This window comes from Eretmochelys imbricata, chromosome 10, assembly GCF_965152235.1.
Source record: "Eretmochelys imbricata isolate rEreImb1 chromosome 10, rEreImb1.hap1, whole genome shotgun sequence".
NCBI lineage: Eukaryota > Metazoa > Chordata > Testudines > Cheloniidae > Eretmochelys > Eretmochelys imbricata.
The window spans coordinates 10,373,584-10,395,668 of record NC_135581.1 but is presented as its reverse complement, the minus strand read 5'-3'; the positions used below and the strand labels follow the sequence as shown (position 1 = coordinate 10,395,668).

Here is a 22,085-nt window from a genome sequence, read left to right as displayed (position 1 = left end):
CCCAGGCTGAGGGGATGGGACTAAGGGGGTCAGGTGATAGGCTAATGAACAGCTGGTCCTCATAAAAGAGCTGAAATAGCTCAGTTTGGGCAGGAATCACAGGGAGCAAATTGGGCTCCTACAGAAGACCTGAGTCAGGATCTGCAGGAAGTTGGGTACTCTAAAGGAACCAGCCTGGGGGCTAGTGCTCTATCATGGACAGGGAAGGATGCTCAACAGGGGCTGAGAACACTACTTCAGGTGAAGTAGCCCAGGAGGCTGAATGTTCTATACTGGAGCAGGGGAAGGGTAGAAAGGGAGCCCAGAGGTGCCAGGAACAGGGGCTCGCAGGTCAAGCTGAAGAAAAGCCCACAAGGGAGGAAGAACCTTTTTGTTTGGGCCTTTTCTTACCCCAGAAGGGGTTAAGTTTGTTTGTGACTTGGCTGGAGGGCCAGACTACATCTCCTAACTGACCAATGTGTGGAAGGCTGAGGAGACCCACCTCGAGGAAGGAAACTGAGGCAGGGAGCACCAGCTGTGCCACGCTTAAGCAATAGGAAGCTCTACGAGGCGACCCACAGGGTCTCAGAACTGTGGGAGTACATACCATATGTGCTGAGCGACAGAAAGCACACGCAAAGTATTTCTGCTGGTTTGAGAGAGATTTCCTGTGCATATAATGGAGAATATTGTCAGAACTGGAAAACAGATTTTCAACCCAGGAAAATGTTTAAGTGCTACCACAATATGGAGCCATAACCTCAGTGAGTAACTGAGAATTACTCTTATTTCACGGGTTAAATCAAAGCCTCAATGTTAATGGAGCTATTCGGATTCATCCACTGTATAAGGTACTTCTTCTCTATTTTCACTTTAGAGCTTGGTAAATAAAGTGTCTGGAACTCTGACAGTTTTATACTTTTTCCAATCTTTAAATCAAAAATGGCTGAATCAATTTTAAGTATTCTTTTGTAAGGAAAATATTGCATCTGGGCTGACAACCTCTGTACCAAATTTCCTCCCAAAGTGACTTCAAATGCCTGTTTATAAACCTCTACAATGAAAACTCTGACATACCCTGAACTATAGCAGAACACAAGTTGACTCTATAACATATAAAGTATGTCTACGCTACAGACAGACACCCACAGCTGGCCTGTGCTTGCTGACTCAGGCTCTGGCTAAGGGGCTGTTTAATTGCGTTTGGACTAGGGCTGTAGCCTGAGCTCTGGGACTCTCCTACCTCGCAGGGTCCGAGCCTGAATGTCTACACAGCAATTAAACAGCCCCTTAGCCTGAGCCCCACAAGCACAATTCAGCTGGTACAGGCCAGCCGTGGGTTTTTAATTTCAGTGTAGATATCCCCATGGAAACATGTTCCATTTACAGCAGTTGGTACTTGATAACCATTCTCAGGTTTGGAACCATATCCACTCTTTGTATTAGCATTTCTTGTAAAAGTGAAGAGGCGAACACCTCTGATTTTTCACTCCAATATTTACTGATAATTCGTTGGAATTATAAATCTGGTACTGTTCTATATTGTCTGATTTCTAAAAGCATAGAACCATAGAATCATAGAATATCAGGGTTGGAAGGGACCTCAGGAGGTCACCTAGTCCAAACCCCTGCTCAAAGCAGGACCAATGCCCAACTAAATCATCCCAGCCAGGGCTTTGTCGAGCCTGACCTTAAAAACCTCAAAGGAAGGAGATTCCACCACCTCCCTAGGTAACGCATTCCAGTGCTTCACCAACCTCCTAGTGAAAAAGTTTTTCCTAATACCCAACCTAAACCTCCCCCACTGCAACTTGAGACCATTACTCCTTGTTCTGTCATCAACTATCACTGAGAACAGTCTAGATCCATCCTCTTTGGAACCCCCTTTCAGGTAGCTGAAAGCAGTTATCAAATCCCCCCTCATTATTCTCTTCTGCAACTAAACAATCCCAGTTCCCTCAGCCTCTCCTCATAAGTCATGTGTTCCAGTCCCCTAATCATTTTTATTGCCCTCCGCTGGACGCTTTCCAATTTTTCCACATCCTTCTTGTAGTGTGGGGCCCAAATCTGGACACAGTACTCCAGATGAGGCCTCGCCAATGTCAAATAGAGGGGAATGATCACATCCCTCGATCTGCTGGCAATGCCCCTACTTATACATCCCAAAATGCCATTAGCCTTCTTGGCAACAAGGGTACACTGTTGACTCATATCCAGCTTCTCATCCACTGTAACCCCTAGGTCCTTTTCTGCAGAACTGCTGCCTAGCCATTCGATCCCTAGTCTGTAGCGGTGCATTGGATTCTTCCTTACTAAGTGCAGGACTCTGCACTTGTCCTTGTTGAACCTCATCAGGTTTCTTTTGGCCCAATCCTCTAATTTGTCTAGGGCCCTCTGTATCCTATCCCTACCCTCCAGCGTATCTACCACTCCTCCCAGTTTAGTGTCATCTGCAAACTTGCTGAGGGTGCAGTCCCCGCCATCCTCCAGATCATTAATGAAGATATTGAACAAAAGCAGCCCCAAGACCGACCCCTGGGGCACTCAGCTTGATACCGGCTGCCAACTAGACATGGAGCCACTGATCACTACCTGTTGAGCACGACGATGTAGCCAGCTTTCTATCCACCTTATAGTCCATTCATGCAGAGCATACTTCTTTAACTTGCTGGCAAGAATACTGTGGGAGACCGTATCAAAAGCTTTGCTAAAGTCAAGGAATAACATGTCCACTGCTTTCCCCTCATCCACAGAACCAGTTATCTCATCCTAGAAGGCAATTAGATTAGTCAGGCATGACCTGCCCTTGGTGAATCCATGCTGACTGTTCCTGATCACTTTCCTCTCATGTAAGTGCTTCAGAATTGATTCCTTGAGGACCTGCTCCATGATTTTTCCAGGGACTGAGGTGAGGCTGACTGGCCTGTAGTTCCCAGGATCCTCCTCCTTCCCTTTTTTAAAGATGGGCACTACATTAGCCTTTTTCCAGTTGTCTGGGACCTCCCCCGATTGCCATGAGTTTTCAAAGATAATGGCCAATGGCTCTGCAATCACATCCGCCAACATCTTTAGCACTCTCGGATGCTGTGCGTCCGGCCCCATGGACTTGTGCTCGTCCAGCTTTTCTAAATATTCCGGAACCACTTCTTTCTCCACATAGGGCTGGTCACCTCCTTCCCATGCTGTGCTGCCCAGTGCAGTAGTCTGGGAGCTGACCTTGTTCATGAAGACAGAGGCAAAAAAAGCATTGAGTACATTAGCTTTTTCCACATCCTCTGTCACTAGGTTGCCTCCCTCATTCAGTAAGGGGCCCACACTTCCCTTGATTTTCTTCTTGTTGCTAACATACTCTTAACATCTCTTGCTAGCTGTAACTCCAAGTGTGATTTGGCCTTCCTGATTTCACTCCTGCATGCCTGAGCAATATTTTTATACTCTTCCTTGTCATTTGTCCAATCTTCCACTTCTTGTAAGCTTCTTTTTTGTGTTTAAGATCAGCAAGGATTTAACTCTTAGGCCAAGCTGGTCGCCTACCATATTTACTATTCTTTCTACACATCGGGATGGTTTGTTCCTGTAACCTCAATAAGGATTCTTTAAAATACAGCCAGCTCTCCTGGACTCCGTTCCCTCTCATGTTATTCTCCCAGGGGATCATCCTGCCCATCAGTTCCCTGAGGGAGTCAAAGTCTGCTTTTCTAAAGTCCAGGGTCCGTATTCTGCTGCTCTCCTTTCTTCCTTGTGTCAGGATCCTGAACTCGACCATCTCATGGTCACTGCCTCCCTGGTTCCCATCCACTTTTGCTTCCCCTACGAATTCTTCCCTGTTTGTGAGCAGCAGGTCAAGAAGAGTTCTGCCCCTAGTTGGTTCCTCCAGCACTTGCACCAGGAAATTGTCCCCTACACTTTCCAAAAACTTCTTGGATTGTCTGTGTACCACTGTATTGCTCTCCCAGCAGATATCAGGGTGATTGAAGTCTCCCATGAGAACCAGGGCCTGCAATCTAGTAACTTCCATTAGTTGCCGGAAGAAAGCCTTGTCCACCTCATCCCCTTGGTCTGGTGGTCTATAGCAGACTCCCACCATGACATCACCCTTGTTGCTCACACTTCTAAACTTAACCCAGAGACTCTCAGGTTTTTCTGCAGTTTCATACCAGAGCTCTGAGCAGTCATAGTGCTCTCTGACATACAATGCAACTCCCCCACCTTTTCTGCCCTGCCTGTCCTTCCTGAACAGTTTATATCCATCCATGACAGTACTCCAGTCATGTGAGTTATCCCACCAAGTCTCTGTTATTCCAATCACATTATAATTCCTTGACTGTGCCAGGACTTCCAGTTCTCCCTCCTTGTTTCCCAGGCTTCTTGCATTTGTGCATAGGCATTTAAGATAACTCGCTGATTGTCTCGCTTTCTCAGTATGAGGCAGGAGCCCTCCCCTCTTGCGCTCTCCTGCTTGTGCTTCCTCCCGGTATCCCACTTCCCCACTTACCTCAGGGCTTTGGTCTCCTTCCCCCGGTGAACCTAGTTTAAAGCCCTCCTCACTACGTTAGCCAGCCTGCTTGCGAAGATGCTCTTCCCTCTATTCGTTAGGTGGAGCCCATCTCTGCCTAGCACTCCTCCTTCTTGGAACACCATCCCATGGTCAAAGAATCCAAAGCCTTCTCTCCGACACCACCTGCGTAGCCATTCGTTGACTTCCACAATTCGTCCGTCTCTACCCTGGCCTTTTCCTTCCACAGGGAGGATGGACGAGAACAATGCTTGCGCCTCAAACTCCTTTATCCTTCTTCCCAGAGCCACGTAGTCTGCAGTGATCCGCTCAAGGTCATTCTTGGCAGTATCATTGGTGCCCACGTGGAGAAGTAGGAAGGGGTAGCGATCCTAGTGCTTGATGAGTCTCGGCAGTCTCTCTGTCACATCGTGAATCCTAGCTCCTGGCAAGCAGAAGACTTCTTGGTTTTCCCGGTCAGGGCGGCAGATAGATGACTCCGTCCCCCTGAGGAGCGAGTCCCCAACACCACCACCCGCCTCCTTCTCTTGGGAGTGGTGGTCGTGGAACCCCTATCCCTAGGACTATCATGCCTTCCAATCGGCGGAGTCTCCTTCTGCTCCCTTCCCTCAGATGTATCATCTAGTCCACATGCCGCATTAGTACCTGTGGAGAGAACATGAAAACAGTTGCTTACCTGTATCTGCATTGCTGGTACATGGACACTCCCCTTTCTTCTTCTGGAAGTCACATGCTGCCAAATTTCTTCACGTCCTTCTGTCCCCACTGCGCAGCCTGCTCTGAATCTTCGGAATGTTGTGTCCTTAGCAGCATATCCTGATGTCTGTCCAGGAAATCTTCAATTTCTCTTATGCAACGCGGGGTCAATGCTTGTTTCTCCAGACCTTGAACCTTCTCTTCCATTATGGAAACCAGGTTGCACTTTATACAGACAAAGTCGCTTCTGTCCTGTGGAAGAAAGACAAACATGGTACATCCTGTGCAGGTAACAACAGCTGAATGCTCACCATCCATATTACCTTCCTTCTAAGAGCTTCCTCAGGTGCTGTAGTAATTACTCAGAGAAGCCTGCAAGATGAAAGCCTCAGTGGGCTCTCCCCAGGCGAACTCCCAGGCAAACTCCTTCTGTTAGCCTCCTCTGCTGTTTGCAGCTCAGCTGACTGGCTTTTTATAACAGTCAGGCCCACTCAAGGCTCACCTGCGACAAAGCACTCCCAATTCATTACCCTCTCAGTGATAATTCCCTTGGCAAAGGAACGGATGGCTTATCATTATGTGATGGCTGATGTTTAGTGTCTTAAAAGGAATGAGTTGATGGGCATTATTATATTTGTAATGCTGTAGCACAGCAAGACCCAGTCAGGATTGCAGACCCATTGTGTTCAGAGGCAAACTACAAGATAGTCCCCTGAATTGAAGTGTTTACATTCAGATAGCAACCGAAAGGTCTGCAAGGGGCATTATAAGCAGGCGGCATTCCAGTCCTGCTCCTAACGCAGTACATGCATGTATCTGTGTGGGTCTTTTCTAGACTTAATCCTTTCCTAGAGTTGCTTTTATTGTTATCTGAAACAACAACAACAACAAAATATAAGCCTTAACCTAAACTTCCTCCTGTTCCTAAAGAATTGTTTTCCCTGAAGGACCCCTCTGTCCCTGCCCTTAGTTCTCTCTACCTGAGGAAGCTCCTTTTATACTCCTTTGTTTGAAGCTGATAGGACACTTCTGAACTGACATCGCAGTCATTTTTGCTAAATCACTCTAACTTTGTGCAGGGTAGGTCCTAGAACCATGTATCAGGATGAGTAACCAAAAAAGTTCTGCATTTCTGTATGTGGAACCTAGGACGCTGTTAGAGACATCAAAATACTTAAACACAAAAATCCACCTTTACACATTCTGCTGTAAGCATGATTCCTAACAATACTGCTAAATTCATAATTTTTTACCTAATTAACAGTGGCCTATAGCAGTATTTATGTCTGTCCGGTCATCCACAGCACCCTCCAGTTGTCTTCATTCGGCTCTTATACAGGGGAAGTGCACTCAGAGTCCTACTGTTGACTTCAGTGGAGGTAGGATGAGGCCCTGTATGTGGAAGTTGCCCTGCTGCTGGTACCAGAATACTGGAAGATGGGTGGGATGTTGCTGGGTTTCCACAAAAGGAGTTCTCTGAGTCTGTATTCCATTTTTCTTCAAAGTTCTGCTGAGAGACCTGAGCATCTCCTGCAGTTGTTTGCTTCTACTCCTCCTCTTTTCATCCCCCTCCCTGTTTTTATCTTTCACCAGTGTACAGGTCTAAGCAAGGTTAATAATTACTGTCTGTAAAGCCATTCTGCCCATAGCCTCCAAGGCCCTGAAGCAGGTAATATGCCACCTGTTACCCAGCTGGCTTTAGAGTGAGGAAACTTCCAATGTGCCAGACTGGTCCTGGATCTGCCTTTTCTCAGAGACTGCACCAATCATCCTTATCTGATACAGAAAGCTTTGTTCTGATATGGGGTCTCACTTGGGACATCCTTTCTGAGTCTCGCCAAGATCTTGAACACACAGAACCTTCACTGTTATCCAATCAGTGAAAGATCCTTAATGTCTCCAGCTTCACAGGCAGCTGGTAAATGCATACCTGCAATACAGGCAGGGAATTGGACACCTCTCAAGCTTGATTCAGTGTCAATTGTTTACAAAGTCTCATGGGCCTTAGTGGTTGAGCCATGTGGTCCTTAATGTGTATTAATGACCTGCCTGCTGCTGCATATGGATTGGAACCTGTGGTGTGTTTTGCTGTGCAATAAATATTCCAAAAGGGCTATTATTGTTCTTAAGTTTTAAAAAGAAGACTCTAAATCACTGCAGGAGACAGAAAAAGAAATTTTGCTGTCTTTGAAACATTGTGGATTGTTACCGCATACTTACTGCGGCACTTTGAGGTGATACCATTAAGAGCCAGGAGCCTTTCAAAAATAACCATTTTCCAAAGGTTTCTGACAAAATTAATCAAAAACTCATTTTAGAAAGTATTCTCTGCTTCTGCCTTAAAAATTCACCACCCTCCCCATTTGGAGTTGTTAAAGAAAACTTTTCTTTTTATCAGATATTTATTCCTTGGGCTCAGTCTGGGGCTGTTCAATTTCAGAGTGGAGATATGATTTGTGATGCCTTCTCTATGCTTCTGTGCCCTGGTACTGTGCAAAAATCTCTGTAATATAAAGAATTGGAATCTTTGCACAGAGCGTTCAAAATTTCCCAGACTTTATTTTTTCTGTAAGAAGTTTCTAGTTCTTTTCTGTGAAGTTACCAATGATCTCCTTGGGACTGGCCCTAGGTATCTGAGAGACCTCCTCTCCCTCCACGACCATGACTCTCCTTGAAAGCTGTTGTCCACCAGAATGATCACAAAACCAAACACTTTCTGAATCAAGTGCTAAACTAATTTCTTCAGTTTAACTTTCCCTCAATTTCTCCATTCACAAGCTCATAGACACACAACACACCAACTCATACCCAAACAAACAAGAAACTTATACATTAATCAAGATACTTCTCCTATAGGAAGAAAGAGAGAATGAGGTAGAGATTTATTTCTATTTTAAATAGTTAGCAGTGCTACACACTACAGTGATGGGGCCATGTAAGTATCTTGATAGACAATGTACACGAGTACACAGTAGCTGTCCAGAATCTGTTGCCATAAAGAGTAAACAACAAGAATACTCATTTCCCTCATTTAAAGAGTCACAGAAGGGTAAGCGGAATGCAGAATTCCTGTATGGTGATAGCGGGTGTAAGATTATATTAGAGGGCTCTCTGCTGCACCTCTCTGAGGCACTCCTGAATCACCAAGCTAATAACTAATCCTCCTCACTCTCTTTTCCAGCTCCCTCCCAAGATTCTTGCTGTCGCTCTATTAGGCCTGACCCAGTCTTCAGTGTACTGTTGCTGCCAGCTTCTGAGACCTAGTGCCAGACCCTGGCTCCCCTCTTATCCACTGGTGTCTCTCTTTTAAGTCCTGATTGTTCCTACTTCAGTTTTTCCCTGGAGATGGCATGTGGAACGAAATACTTTAAATTCCCATGAACACTAGCTGAGGGGCTGTGCTGAGCTGGCTCTTGGCCACAGACAGTGGTTAATTAATACAGAGCGCTGCATATAGAGGAGCGTGGTCTCAGCACAGCACAAAGCTCCTTTGTTCTTCATCTTCTTTTGTTCTCTGACTTCATTACTGAGGGGCCCTTGCTTTGCCTCCACTCGGACCTAGTTAATCTGCATCAGTTACTGAACTTATTCTGATGAAGCCAACTCTTCATTTTTGTTATAACACTAGCGAACGCTTTTGCCTTCTAGATACTAACATGCACACGAATCACACATCGCTTTAGCCCTCTTTACTCTGGGTTGTTAGGATGTGTCTTTGCAATAGGTCTCACCAGTGAATCAAAAGTGAAATCCCAGCAGTGATAAGGAATGCTGGAAGTGCCACTGTTTCATATTTACCATTGCTGAATGCCACAGCACATAAAATAAACGTTAGCTATTTACTCTTGATTTAAAAAGAAAAGGACGAAAGCTTATGTTCAAATAAATTTGTTAGTCTCTAGGGTGCCACAAGTACTCCTTTTCTTTTTGCGGATACAGACTAACACAGCTGCTACTCTGAAACTCTTGATTTAAAGGTATCCACCCTTCCACTGCAGCAATTAAACGTTGCCAGTGTGGACATTGTGTTGTCTGGTTAACATTTGTTCCTCCACTTCTCAACTATAGGTTGGTGTTCTAGGAGAGGAGGAGGAGTGGGTGAGTCTATATGAGGTGGAGAATGAACCTGATGCCCAGATGCTGGAGATACCAAACCTCATTCCATACACTCATTACAGGTGAGGACAGCTGGTAATTAAATGCAGTATTAACAACCTAGAAAACTGTAGCATGGAGGAGCTTTTCCATTCATAAGCAGCTGACTGTAGTTTGCAATATGAATGAAAGGCAAAAGTTCACACCCCATAACAGTTACAACCTGTTTAGCGCATTTAAATTTTGACGTACGCATACTAAAATAACTAATCGTGATGCAAAGGGGAATAAACCAACTAAATGGGGCTACTGAGTAACTTCTTAGATCATGAGTCTGAGGCCTTGTCTATACAGAAAGGATGCACCAGTTTAACTAAAGCTGATTGATTACAAATCAGTCTAGTTAAACTGTCACAATCTCCTACCTACACACTTACATCAGGTTAAAGATGCTTCTATTGATTTATCTTAGTTTGGTAATTTAAACTGGCTTAAAACTTTGCTTACAGGAATTCATCAAATTATGATAAATCAATATATGTAAAGTTTAAACCGATTTTAGTGCATCCAATGTAATTAAACTGATGCGGTTTTCTAGCATAGACAAGGTCTGAGAATGGGGATGCCCAATCCTAATGGAAAATGCCTACATTAAATAGTGTACTAATAAAAGACTTAGTAATCAGGGACTTCTGGCAGCTAGGGCAAAGCAGTTTGGTATAGACACTGTCCACTTTCACACCACTGAAAGGCCTGTTACCTGGATCACATAATAATGTGAATTGCTAAGCAATAAGATACAAACAAGGTGAAGATCTTATCATTTGTAATTAGTTCAGTGCCTGTGCACTAATTTTCTTGATTTTAGTAAAAACCACCAGAGCATATTGGACTCTTCCTCCCAGTAGAGTTTATTGTCAATCAGTTTTATCTGATACATACGGACCTGCCAAGAATTTCTAAAAGCTATTTCCAGATGTGGGAGATTTCTAACAAGGCAATTTTAGAAAAAAGTGTATTATCAGGATGTCTTTGTAGTCTTTCATGATGACAATGGATAGTCACTGGGCCAAAGAAAGAGAATGGGAAGGATTCCATGGCCTGGTAGTTAAGGCACTCATGTAGGATGTGGGAGGCACAAGTTCAAATCCCTGCTCCAGTGACTCTTTAATTGTTTATATAAAAAGGGCAGCTTCAAAAGGAGAGACTGAGAGAGCCTCATACCAGAATATCCCCTAGCCCAGTGGCTAGACCCCTCTCTGGTAATGGGGGAGATCCACATTACGTTCCTGTTCCTATGTTAGGTAGAGGGGAAACAGCCCAGGTCTCCCCCATCCCAGCTGAAGGCTAAAGTTAATAAGGGATGCAGCATACCACCACCTCCTCCTCTGTGAATCTAGTCCTCCTTTCACTTTTCAGGAATTTTGATAAAAGGAAAGGAAACAGAAATGTTCAGGTTTAAGACATTTCAACATTGCCAAAATGTTTCATGGAGGTTCAATTCAATCTTTTCAATTTGCCGAAAAATTTCAAAAACCATCATTTTCAGTTTGGCCCCAAACCATTTTTCCCCCAGATTGCCTGCAAAGTAAATATTCACTCAGCTCTGTTCATAGGATCATTGAAAGAGATGAATTTCCCAGCTGTCACCAGATCCTTGAGGTTATCAATGGTACTGTGCTGTCAGGAGAGCCAGAATGTTAGTACTAGAGCTGGGTGGGGGGGACCCTCTTGTACTCCTTAGCCTGGTGGTTAGGGTACTGGCCTGGATGTGGAAACTCAGATTTAAGTCCCAGCCCTGCCTGAAGCAGAGTGGTCTGGATGAAAAACTCTGTTTTGAATAAGACAGAGTAGGGATTCAAATCTGGGTCTCCCACATCCTTGGCCAGTGCCCTACTACCAGGCTACCTACATGCTCGCTCGCTTGCGCTCTCTCTCTCTCTCTGACATTTCAACACAATTCTGTTTTCATGAAAAAAATTGCAAATTTCAAAACCTCAAAAATTGCTGAAAAACAGAGTGGTCATCCTGCCAGCTCTAGTTACAGCATGCTGAAGGGATAAATCATGGGCCCTAATTATCAGTTAGACAGTCTTTGTCAATTGAGCTTCTTTTCTACACTCTTTGCCAGTGTTTGAGTGTGAAATTAGGGATGATGTTTGTTTGATGTATTGCTTTTAATGCACTTCCTAAAATGATCAAAGCAGATAGATAAATGGTGCTTCATAGTCTAGCTCAGCCCTTATCCAAGTCCAATCATTAGAGCCAGATTTCCACGGTTCAGTATAAACAAATTGAGCAACTACATGCTAGCCTCAAATAATTGGAACTGCAAGACCCTCCTGTGTTTGTCACCTGTGGGTATCTGATGCCTACAGCAAGTCTTAACTTTTTTGTGAGTCCTTATGAAGTTGTAAAAGGTTTTCATGCCTCTATAAGGACTCCTGCTGTAGAAGAGATCATTTGGAGCAAACAGGATGGCTTTTAAGCTGTGTATCCATATTAAATAACTTAATCATTCTTGTGCAGGAAAGGAGACAAGGCAGTCCACAGAGATATATCAGCCCTCATTGAATTGACGATTGAAGGGAAATGTAACTGATGCATTTCTGATATTTGCAAGGACACTATGATATCCAGATACCGATATTTGTAACACCCTTTCTGAATGTAACATGGAGGCATCTCAATGGAAAATCAGTTAATGCTGGCATAATCTCCTCAGATTTGGTATAACTAACATAATCTCCTTATATTGCCCGTCTGTTTCTAATAGACACTAAATTAGTCTAATTTTGAGGATCTTGCCATTGTTGCAGTAGTGGACAGGGCGATGAATTTAATGGGTATTCATGACCAATGGCATTTATGTCTCAAATTGATGACAGCCTGGTTTTCTTTCATATTGGTGTAGTTCCGGGCAAGAAATAGCATTTGTTCAGTTTTCAGGTTAGCTTTGCTTTGGAACATGTTTGCACTGTGCTTTCTTTATGCTTTAGATTCCGGATGAGACAGGTGAATATTGTCGGCCAAAGCCCACTCAGCCAACCATCTCGTGTCATCCAGACACTGCAGGCACCACCAGATGTTGCACCAGGAAGTGTTACTGTACGCACTGCCAGTGAGACTAGCTTGTGGATCCGATGGATGGTGAGTAAATGTAAATTGGAGAGTCTGGGGGAGATGCTGACATTTGAAGTGTCAGTTTCCTCAGAGAATGTGTCCAAAGTTCATGAATTACTTTTTCATTCATTTGACCCAAAGAGCAACAGCAAAAATATTCCCTTTCCCAAATTGTCTGAAATCTGAGATTTATCTAAGTGCTTTACTAATCAGCTCAATTCCCCACTTCCTTTGCTTACAAGGCAAATATATGCCTTGAGTAAAAGGCCAGAGATGTGAGTGCCTTAGCTTTAGAGGCTCTCCATTTCCTCAGCTTCAGTCAGCACATATAGGCAATATGAATACTTGAGCTCATTTGCTGCTTCTTGCCTCAGAGTTCTTCACTGAGTTCTGATCACTAAAATATGGTGATCTTGCAGATATTGATACCAAGAGATGTTAGCGAGGTTGGGAGGGGGGGCCATCCAAGATCATTTTAAAAAAAAAAGGTTGATCACGTGATAGTGACGGGAAGATGCAATGGGCTGTCCATAGGAAAAAACCCAGAAGTATGTTGTAATGATAAACTGTTAAAGAACTAAAATTGTAATAAGTTAAATGCTGCTTCTGCGTTACACTGATATATATCTAGAGTAACACCCTTTATATTTAGAGAGTTACTCTGGTTTTATGCTAGTGTAACTGAGAGCAGAGTATTTCCATATACACCTACACATCATTTACGTGGAAACTGTATCCAGGTGATCGATTGCAGAGCTATGTGATAAATTGTGGAACCAGGTGATTAATTGCAGAGCCATTTGCAAATTAATTTATCATGCACCTTTGACTGCCTCAGTTGCCCATGAAAATATCTCACTGGGATTTACTCTAATATTCTAACTCCCTTCAAATAGTCACCTTTCTAAATTATAAATCTGACCCCAAAATAGTTCCTTCTGCTGCAGCTTCCCCCTCCCCCACTCCAAAATGTGACTAGATAGGAGCAGTATTTCATTGGAAAGGCGAGATCCCAGCTTCCAAATGGCACCCAGAACTTGTCTAGACCTTGAAGGGCTGAGACATCAGGCTTATAAATGGGACATTAGTATGTATAGAAAAGCTATTACAGTTCATTTGGTCATTGAGCTGCATAACTCACTTGTGGCTTCACATATGAGTAACATGCTCTTCCATAACCTATGCAATCACACCTTAATAGCATATTAACCTTCATATCTGTGGTCTGTACTCTGATCATTTGAGAGCATTTTAGGGGCTTGTTAAAACTTTCATTAGGACTGTTTTATGTTCATCTACCTGTACAGCTAGATGTCTTATTTACCATGAGACCAACAGTGCAGAGGTCAGAGGGAGCCACAAACACATCTGAAAATGACCCAGTTTAACTTTTCTACACAGCATAATGTCAGCATTTTAAAGAATGATATCGCTGCCCTTCAAGGCCAACAATGAGTTTTGTGACCCTTTGGGAACTTCTTTCCAACTGAATGAAGTTTACATTTCTAGTCCTACTGGGCCACAGGATAGAATACTTTAAAGCTATGAAATGTTAATGTAGAACAAAACCTGTTACTGAAGCAGTGTTGAATCTTGCTCATACTTGATCTCATACAGATATAATTTTAAGGGGGAAAATCCACACTCGGGTGGAGCAGGTGATGACATTTCTGGGGCAGGTTAATTTTTCTTTTAAGAGTCTGATGCTGCTCAGGGAGTTGGAATGTTACAATAAATCCTAGTTAGATGGATTAATAAGCAGAGGGCCAGTAAAACAGTCTGAGGTGCATAATAAATTTATCACATGGCTGTGCAATTGATCACTAGTTTCCACAATTTATCCCATGGTTCTGCAATTTACCGTACTGGTATTACCTCCACATATATGGAGTGAGGGGTGTATGTAGGTATGGGAGGGGCAGAGAGAGGTGTTATTTGCTATAAAATATTTAGGTAGGGTGGCATGGAAAAAAATTAAAAATATTACATACAAAATAAAAAAATATTATAAATGGTCAACAAAGGTAAACAAAATGTATAATAAGCCCTCAACCTCTCACAATTCTCTCACCTTCTTGGAGTATTTGTTCAGTATATGAGTACAAAAGGCAATGACATATGATTTGAAAAGCATAGTCCACCCATTCTGTGCAATAATTTTGTGCTCCTCTTATTATTAATGGCCAGCCTCTCCCTGATGCTCAATATAATAGCAACCCAGAGTCGGTGGGCTACAGGATAAAATTGTGGCGTGTGGATCTGCCGTCTCCAGTGCTCATGAAGGTTATCGGTGACCGGCTAGAGAGGGAATATACTATTGAGGATCTAGAGGAGTGGGTAGAATATGAACTGCAGATTCAGGCCTTCAATGCCATTGGAGCAGGACCATGGAGTGAGGTCGTGAGAAGTTGCACACGAGAGTCTGGTAAGTAACAGGAGTATATGTGCTTCTATGAAGAATGGGCTCAGTGTATTTCAGTATCTTCAGCCCTTTCCCTCAACCTCTCTTTCTTGCAGATCTACTAAACCTAAAAGTGCACTCTACTGATTCATTGGTGGTAAAAAAGACACATTTGCTAGCCAGGCAGCTTGTTGGGGAAGATTTTAAACGAAGTAGATAGTAACCAAAGAGGAAACTAATGATCTGAGCTATCAGTGCCACCTTCCAAAATTGTGCCCGTAGATCTGCATAAATGTAACCCACTTATGCGCAAGCTAACGAGAGCATAGAAATTGTTCTGTCCACCTGATCTGAGTATGCAGATATTAAACTAGTTTAGAGACTTCCAGTTGCCAGAAGAAAGCAGTCTCTATAATATCAAGGCAGTAATAAATAACTGGTAACTGTAGCAACAGCAGAAGCTAGATCTTGCAAAGCTGTTAGCTAGGAACTTCAGACAAAGCTTCTTTCTCTGACCCAGCATGCATGCCTATGACGTAAATTGATTTTATATTGCAGGTGAATAATTAGATGGAGTGATCCTACTTGGATAAAATACTCAATAATAAAAGTGAATTACTCTTGCATGTGACCTGTATTTAAGCAATGCTCATGTTTGTTATTTTTCTTCAACATCATTTAAACTTGAGTGCTTTGAAACTTAATACTGTACATGCTGTGTGTGCATATGCACATCTGCTTGTATGTAAATAAAGACAATGTGCCAAAGCTACCAATGGAAGCAACAGGTGCTCAGCACCTTGCATGATTTGGTCTCCTGGTTCAGACAACTAACCTTTGAACTAACTGAAGGTAAAAGGTTAAACAAACTCTTTGAGCCCCTTCCTTTTAAAGTGTTGGGTTTTTCCTAGTAACTGGAATGTTATTGCTAGGGGTATTTTAAACAAGACATGTTTGTAATGGAGTTTGAGATAGTATGTCCCAAAATAAAATAGTTTTGAAGAGCTCCGTATCATTATAAGGAGATAACTGCATTTCCTCTTTTCTCTATTGCTGTTCAAACAATTCCTCTGAAAAATAACAGATACTGAGATTAAGTGATTTCATAAAACCTAGGGATGATAGTGGTCCAGATCATCCATTAAAGATCAAAGGTTCCATGTGTATATTTCAGCATTTTCTCTCCCAATTTTAAAAAAATATTTAATTTGGCAAGCAATTCTAGAGGAGAAAGAAAGAAAACTGGAATCAAAATGATGCTGAACACTGGTTTGGGTCATAAGGACTAGTTTGTTTGTTTGTTTTCCATGTATTGTCTTTGGTGTCTGTATCTGTTGCGAGAATAAAGCATCTTGGTGCACAGTTAAGAATCATACATTAGGCTGCATCTTTTCAGATGAAGTGGCACAAGAAAACAAATGTTGGTGGAGCAACCTGCTGTGTTGAAAACAAAAACTTCATCAAGGCTGAAATTAACCTGACAGGCCTTGTATTCATGGGCATGGCTGGGCTAAAGTGTGAGTAGGGTACCCCTAAAGCCGGGGCGTGGAGAGGGAGGATTCAAGGCAAAGCAAGTCCCGTCAGCCACTTCTTTCAGGGAGTGAGCATAATAGTAATACTTAACATTTATACAGAGGTCTATATGCTCAGAATGCCTTACAAAAATTCTCCCAACATTCCTGTGAGGTAGGTAGAAGGTGGGTAAGAATTGATATCCTATATTACAGATGGGGAGACTTAGGCTGATTTTAACTGGAATTGTGGGTGCTCAGCGCTCTTGACAATCAGGCCAAAGTTGACTCATCCAAGGCCACGCAGTGGCAGAGCCAAGACCGGAGCCTGTATTTCTCAACTGCCAGTGCAGAGCTCTAACCGACAGCTCAGGGTGGCAGCCTGAGAAGTGAGTTCAGGCACTAACCTCATTCTTGGTATCCTATATGTCAGTGCAGCTGGATGAGTCCACAATCCTTATTAAAAAGAAAAATTGCATCTGAATGACTGTTTTTTCTAAGATTTGTGATTATGTCACTGTTAGCTGAGCACACGTGCTAACCATAAGTTGCATGTCACTGCAGCTACTCTGTCTTTTAATGCATTTCATTATAAAGAAGGCTTGAGGCAACCAAACAGACTGAGCATGGAGAAGCAATACTGGGATTGGTTGGGGGATGGCTTAAGAGTAGACAGCAGGAAGAATGAACAAAGTGAAAGGAAGATCCACATCCTGGATACAAAAACAGGTTGTTGAAGAGGAGAGAGAGATGAATTTGGGCCTCAAAAAGGACAGATTTTATTGATCCAAAATGTTTTTATACTCTGGGAACTTAAATAATTCAGTTAATTTCACTGTGTAATATAATCACAGAATGACAATTTACAAACTCTGTTTCCACTCATTGTGATGAGAATTGGTTTTCAGGATTACATATTTCAACTACAGAAATGCGAACTAGACCTTCACAGTGTTCATACAACCTTGATTTGAATGTTTCTTTCTTGATCCATAACCTCATGTTTTCACATAATTCATCTCAAATGCGCCAATCCACTGCCCTAGTATTTGTGGGCTCATAATGCTCCCTGATGACGTGGCTGTGCATAGCCACTCATCTTACAAAATCAGCTGCTATATAAGCACAGTCACGTATCTGTGGGAGGATCAAGTTCTTAGTGTTTCAGACATTGATCCTCAGGAAGCAATTAAGATTCTGAGATAAAGCATTGGTTTATGGCAGAAATAGGGCCAAATCCTCAGCTGGTGTAAAGAAGCACTGCTCCATTGTAGCTGATGGAGCTATATCAGTTTACACCGGCTGAGGATCTGGCCTATAATGCCTAACTCGCTTTATAGACAAAGAGGGTTTTATGGTGCAACACTGTTATTTTTACCATAGCCATAGGTCTGAACCCTCACCTCTAACTAACATAAGATGTACAAATTATCAGCTTTATTTTTACTTTCAAAATGTGACAATGATTCAGTTAACTTAAATGAGCTAATACAAGGAACCAGTGGACCACTCCACATGTGGCGTCTTCTAAGACAGTTGAATTTTCCTGGTCAAATCCAAAATAGAGACCAATAGTTTGTAAGGATTGTCACTGACATACATAAAGAGATGAATTATGAATCGTTGTTGCATTTTCAGTATGAGACTGTTCGAGTCAAGACAGGGATGTATGGTCCCACCACAATGAGGCACTCCAGGTACAATGGACAGAATGAGGCTATGGTGATGCTGAACGTAACTGCAAAACCATGAGCTTCTGCTAACATCCAGTGGAAAATACCAGTAGATTCTCTATAGTTTCCCATGTCTGATCACACAAAGTACCCTGTGCAGTTGGCATTACTTCTAACTACCTTATGGAGAACAGTAGATTGTCTCAACATTTAGCTTCAACTTTTCATGTCTTTTTTTCAACATTGTATTCTGGTTGTGGCACCCGATGAAAAACAACCATAAATTCAACCACCTTATCACTAAACACAATACACAAACACACACATTCACGTTCCCTGTCTAATGATCATCTTGAATCTGGTTCCCCCTTGGAATAGAAACATGACCATCAAAAAAAGAATTGCAGTGGAGTGCCAGAACAGACACAAACTAAAGATTTGGTAAGCACCTGATACACAAAAAAAGCTGCCATTTAGGTATTGTGCTTACATTCGAATCTAAGGTAAAGTTTGGGGAAATATTTGCCGTGTCCATTACTGAGAGGTGAGAGAGACCATCAAGAGTCTGGGCTAGCAAATCTTCAGAAAGCTCCATGTCCTGTATTGTTAGACTTAGACTCCTCCTAGCAGTAATAAGTGATCATATACACAGCCTAAAGATGCATGCATACACTGTGGGGACAACTTCAGCCTCAACCTTCTGTGAACTCTGGAGAACTTATGGCAGCTGACCAAAACGCAAAAGATTCTTCATAAAATAAAGAAATCTTCTCTTGTAAAAAGGAAAATTCAAAGCAAATAAAATATGAATAAATCTGACTAGAAAGGGGCTGCTTTCCTTTACACTTACTCTGATTCCTTTCCCTCTCCCTCCAAAGTAATTCATGTGGGAGTAGCTCTTTGTGAAGATCTACAGATAAAGTTATGGCAGGGATCCAAAGACATTCATGGCTCCTGGCAATCTGTTTTCCTCTAACATAATTATATCCTTGTGGGGGATAAATCTAGAAGAAGATAAAAAACACTTCAGCATAGAGAGGGGGAAAAAATCTGATTTCAGTCTGCTACATTGTCATGTGACGGTGCTGTGTTTCTCTTGTCCCAAGTAATTGGTAACAGGAAAGTTGTTTCAGAAATGACTGTATATGAGGTTAACCTTCAGTGCACTGGGGTGCGGGTTGATGAATTTTCCCCCCAATATATATTAATTCTTGTGTCATACTGATTATACTGTTCTTGCTGCTTACAGCCTCAGGAGAGAGCCCTCCATAACAGCTTTTCTTCTGCTTTCATTTGGACTGCAAGGAGAGTGCTAGCTTTTTCAGGGGCACTGCGCTCCCTTGGTGATGCACTCAGAACCTTATTCAAGCTTTCTTTTCCACGTGTGCTTGTGTAACATTCTCTTCCTTGGCAAATGAGTGGTCTCTGAAGCTTGACAGGTGTATCATGCTTTAAAAAAGGATTACGCCCTTCAGACATTAGAAATGCACAGAAAAAAAGATGAAAGAGCTGAAATAAAATCTTGTTCATTGAACCTTTAAAAGCAGCCTCCAAATTTAATTGCATAACTGCCTGGTGTTAAACTTGTGGTTGTGTGGTTCTTCTGTGATGCCTGGAGAGGTAATATAGTCAGAGGATGCAGAATCCCTCCGCTCTCAGGTTAGTGAGGAGTCTGTAATTTCAGTTGCGGTCGTATTTCTAGTTTCATAAGGCCCAATAATCACATTTTATAATTTAAATGAAATAGACATGTCTTTCTTTTATACCCTGCTGATCCAAGCTGAGCGCCTCAGTGATAGATCTACAACATTGTCATTTTGTACACTACACCCTAATTGAAAGGCTTGCAGGTTGGAGCAGTCCTCAGTAAATCGGGAGGTCTGGGCTCAATCCAGAGGCTGGAATTGTTGCCAATTCTAGACAAGATGCTGTACTTTCCTTTCAGATAGCATAGGAAGCAGGGCAGATGTAAAACTTCTTGTTGGAACAGATTTGCACCTTCAGATAAATTTCCAGCATATAAGGATCTCTGGCTTACAACACAGGGAAATAAAACGTGTGACAGAGATATTGAGAAAGATATTTACATTAGTCCAATGTTAACTTGATTCTCATTATTATAAAGTATATAGAATGCTGAGTGTTTAAATCCCAATTTCCATCTTTATCATTATTTTATAAAAATAAAACACATGAGCACCCAGGAATGGACTGTCCCTAGTTTAGAACCTTTGCTTGTTCAAAATGTCGTGATCTGCAGGAAGAATTAGCGTAGAACGAGGGATAGAGCTAGGAAAAATAGGGTGAGATTTAAGAGGGGGAAATATAGGGTGAATATCAGAGAAAAATGGACATTCATCTGTTTTAGGCTGTGGAGAAGTCTTGCAACGGACACTGAAAACTAGACTAAACAAGACAGATGCAAATGCTCTGTAGGGAACAATCCTGAGCTGGCAGGGCGATGGACTAGGTGACATAATAGGGAAGACCTGTCTCTAATGTCTGTGATTCCATATGATTGCAGTTCCTTCTGCTCCCCCTGAGAATGTGTCAGCTGAAGCTGTAAGCTCCACCCAGATCCTACTGACATGGACATCAGTACCTGAACCAGAGCAGAATGGACTTATCCTGGGCTACAAGGTACACAGTTGAGATTTCATGCTGTCAAGTGTTTTAATACATTTGCTACGCTGTTTTTCCATTTGATAGTTATTATCTACCAGATGCATATTAATTTACCCATTTATCTTTTGAGAAGGGTCAGGAAATGTGCTCTTTCTTCAGAGGAGTGATCTGATTGGTTTAGGGTATGTCTACACTTGGAGCTGGAGATATAAACTACACTAGCTCTGATCAAGCTAGCATGCTAAAAATAGTGTTGCCACAGTGATGTGAATAGCAGGAGCAGGCTAGGTACCCCAACTTCATACAAACTCAGATGGGTATGTACTCAGGGCAGCTAGCTTCTCCTGCTGCTCACATCGCATGTCTACTTTCTGTTTAAAGCATGCTATGTCTCCTTGAACTGGAATTTACACCTGCAGCTCAAAGTGGAGACCATAGAAAGGGATATCTGTCAAGATCCTGGAACAGGCTTGCCCATACTCACCTCATCATCCCAGATCATTGGAGTTCAGTCACCAGAGATCAGGGCAAAGTATCCAGCAGAGTTGCATTGTTTCTAACAATGCCCTCTGTCTTCTAAAGTCATAATCTCTCAGGTTCAAGCATGCAGTATCACTGATTTCCCTTCACATGTACAGCAGTTCATGGCTTACCCTCTGTGTTATATACAGCCAGTGCTCATGTCTATGGGATTAAATGTTTACTCTGTGCAAAAGAGTGCAGTTGAATCTGTTGTTTTATATTTTAAGATCAGGAAGAACTCAAAATACATACAATCTTTCTTGCAATCCTTTTGAATAATGATTGATAACCGTACTTTTTCTGTTGTGTTTATTCTTGCAGATTCTGTTTAAAGCAAAAGATTTGGACTCTGAACCAAAGACCCAAATAGTGAGAGGTAACCACACCCAGTCTGTCCTGCTGGCCAGCTTGCGGAAATATGTGCTTTATGAGATTCAGGTGCTGGCGTTCACACGTATTGGAGATGGGGTCCCTAACTTCCCTCCAGTCATAGAGAGAACCAAGGATGATGGTGAGTTTATGGGTCACTCAAGTGTTCTTCCCATACATTCTAGCATTTCTTTTTAAAATCAAAGCTGTTTTCATTATGCAAGCTTTAAAAATATAGCCTAGATTTGCTTACAATTTTAACATAAAGAATCTGATCCTTGGCTAGTGTCAATTAGCACAATGTTGTGGGCAAGCCGAGGTTCTGGGCCCAAAAACTGAAAACATTTCCCTTCATAATTGACAAAAGCAAAAAACTCTATTTCTCACTCATTCAAACCTCATACAGTTAGTTCCAGGTTGGAGTGAAGTTTGACAGCCCAATTATGAACTTCTACAGAACTACAATCTTAGCACTAAAAAAAGAAAAGCTATAATAGGACACAGTAAACAAATTTAGCCCTGACTGGGCCTGAAGGAGATTTGGAGTTTGGCATTCCAGTAAGAGGATCTACACC

The 22,085-nt window shown here is 42.3% G+C and overlaps 1 protein-coding gene across 1 annotated transcript in view; it reads left to right on the top strand.

The window, feature by feature from the left end:
* Window positions 1–22,085, top strand: part of SDK1 (sidekick cell adhesion molecule 1) — a 638,385-nt gene that overhangs the window by 523,748 nt on the left and 92,552 nt on the right. Inside the window, exons 23-27 of the mRNA XM_077828174.1 lie at window positions 9,260–9,369; window positions 12,286–12,436; window positions 14,597–14,834; window positions 20,519–20,634; window positions 21,463–21,652. Coding sequence (XP_077684300.1) covers window positions 9,260–9,369; window positions 12,286–12,436; window positions 14,597–14,834; window positions 20,519–20,634; window positions 21,463–21,652 — 805 coding nt within the window. The remainder of the gene's footprint in view (window positions 1–9,259; window positions 9,370–12,285; window positions 12,437–14,596; window positions 14,835–20,518; window positions 20,635–21,462; window positions 21,653–22,085) is intronic.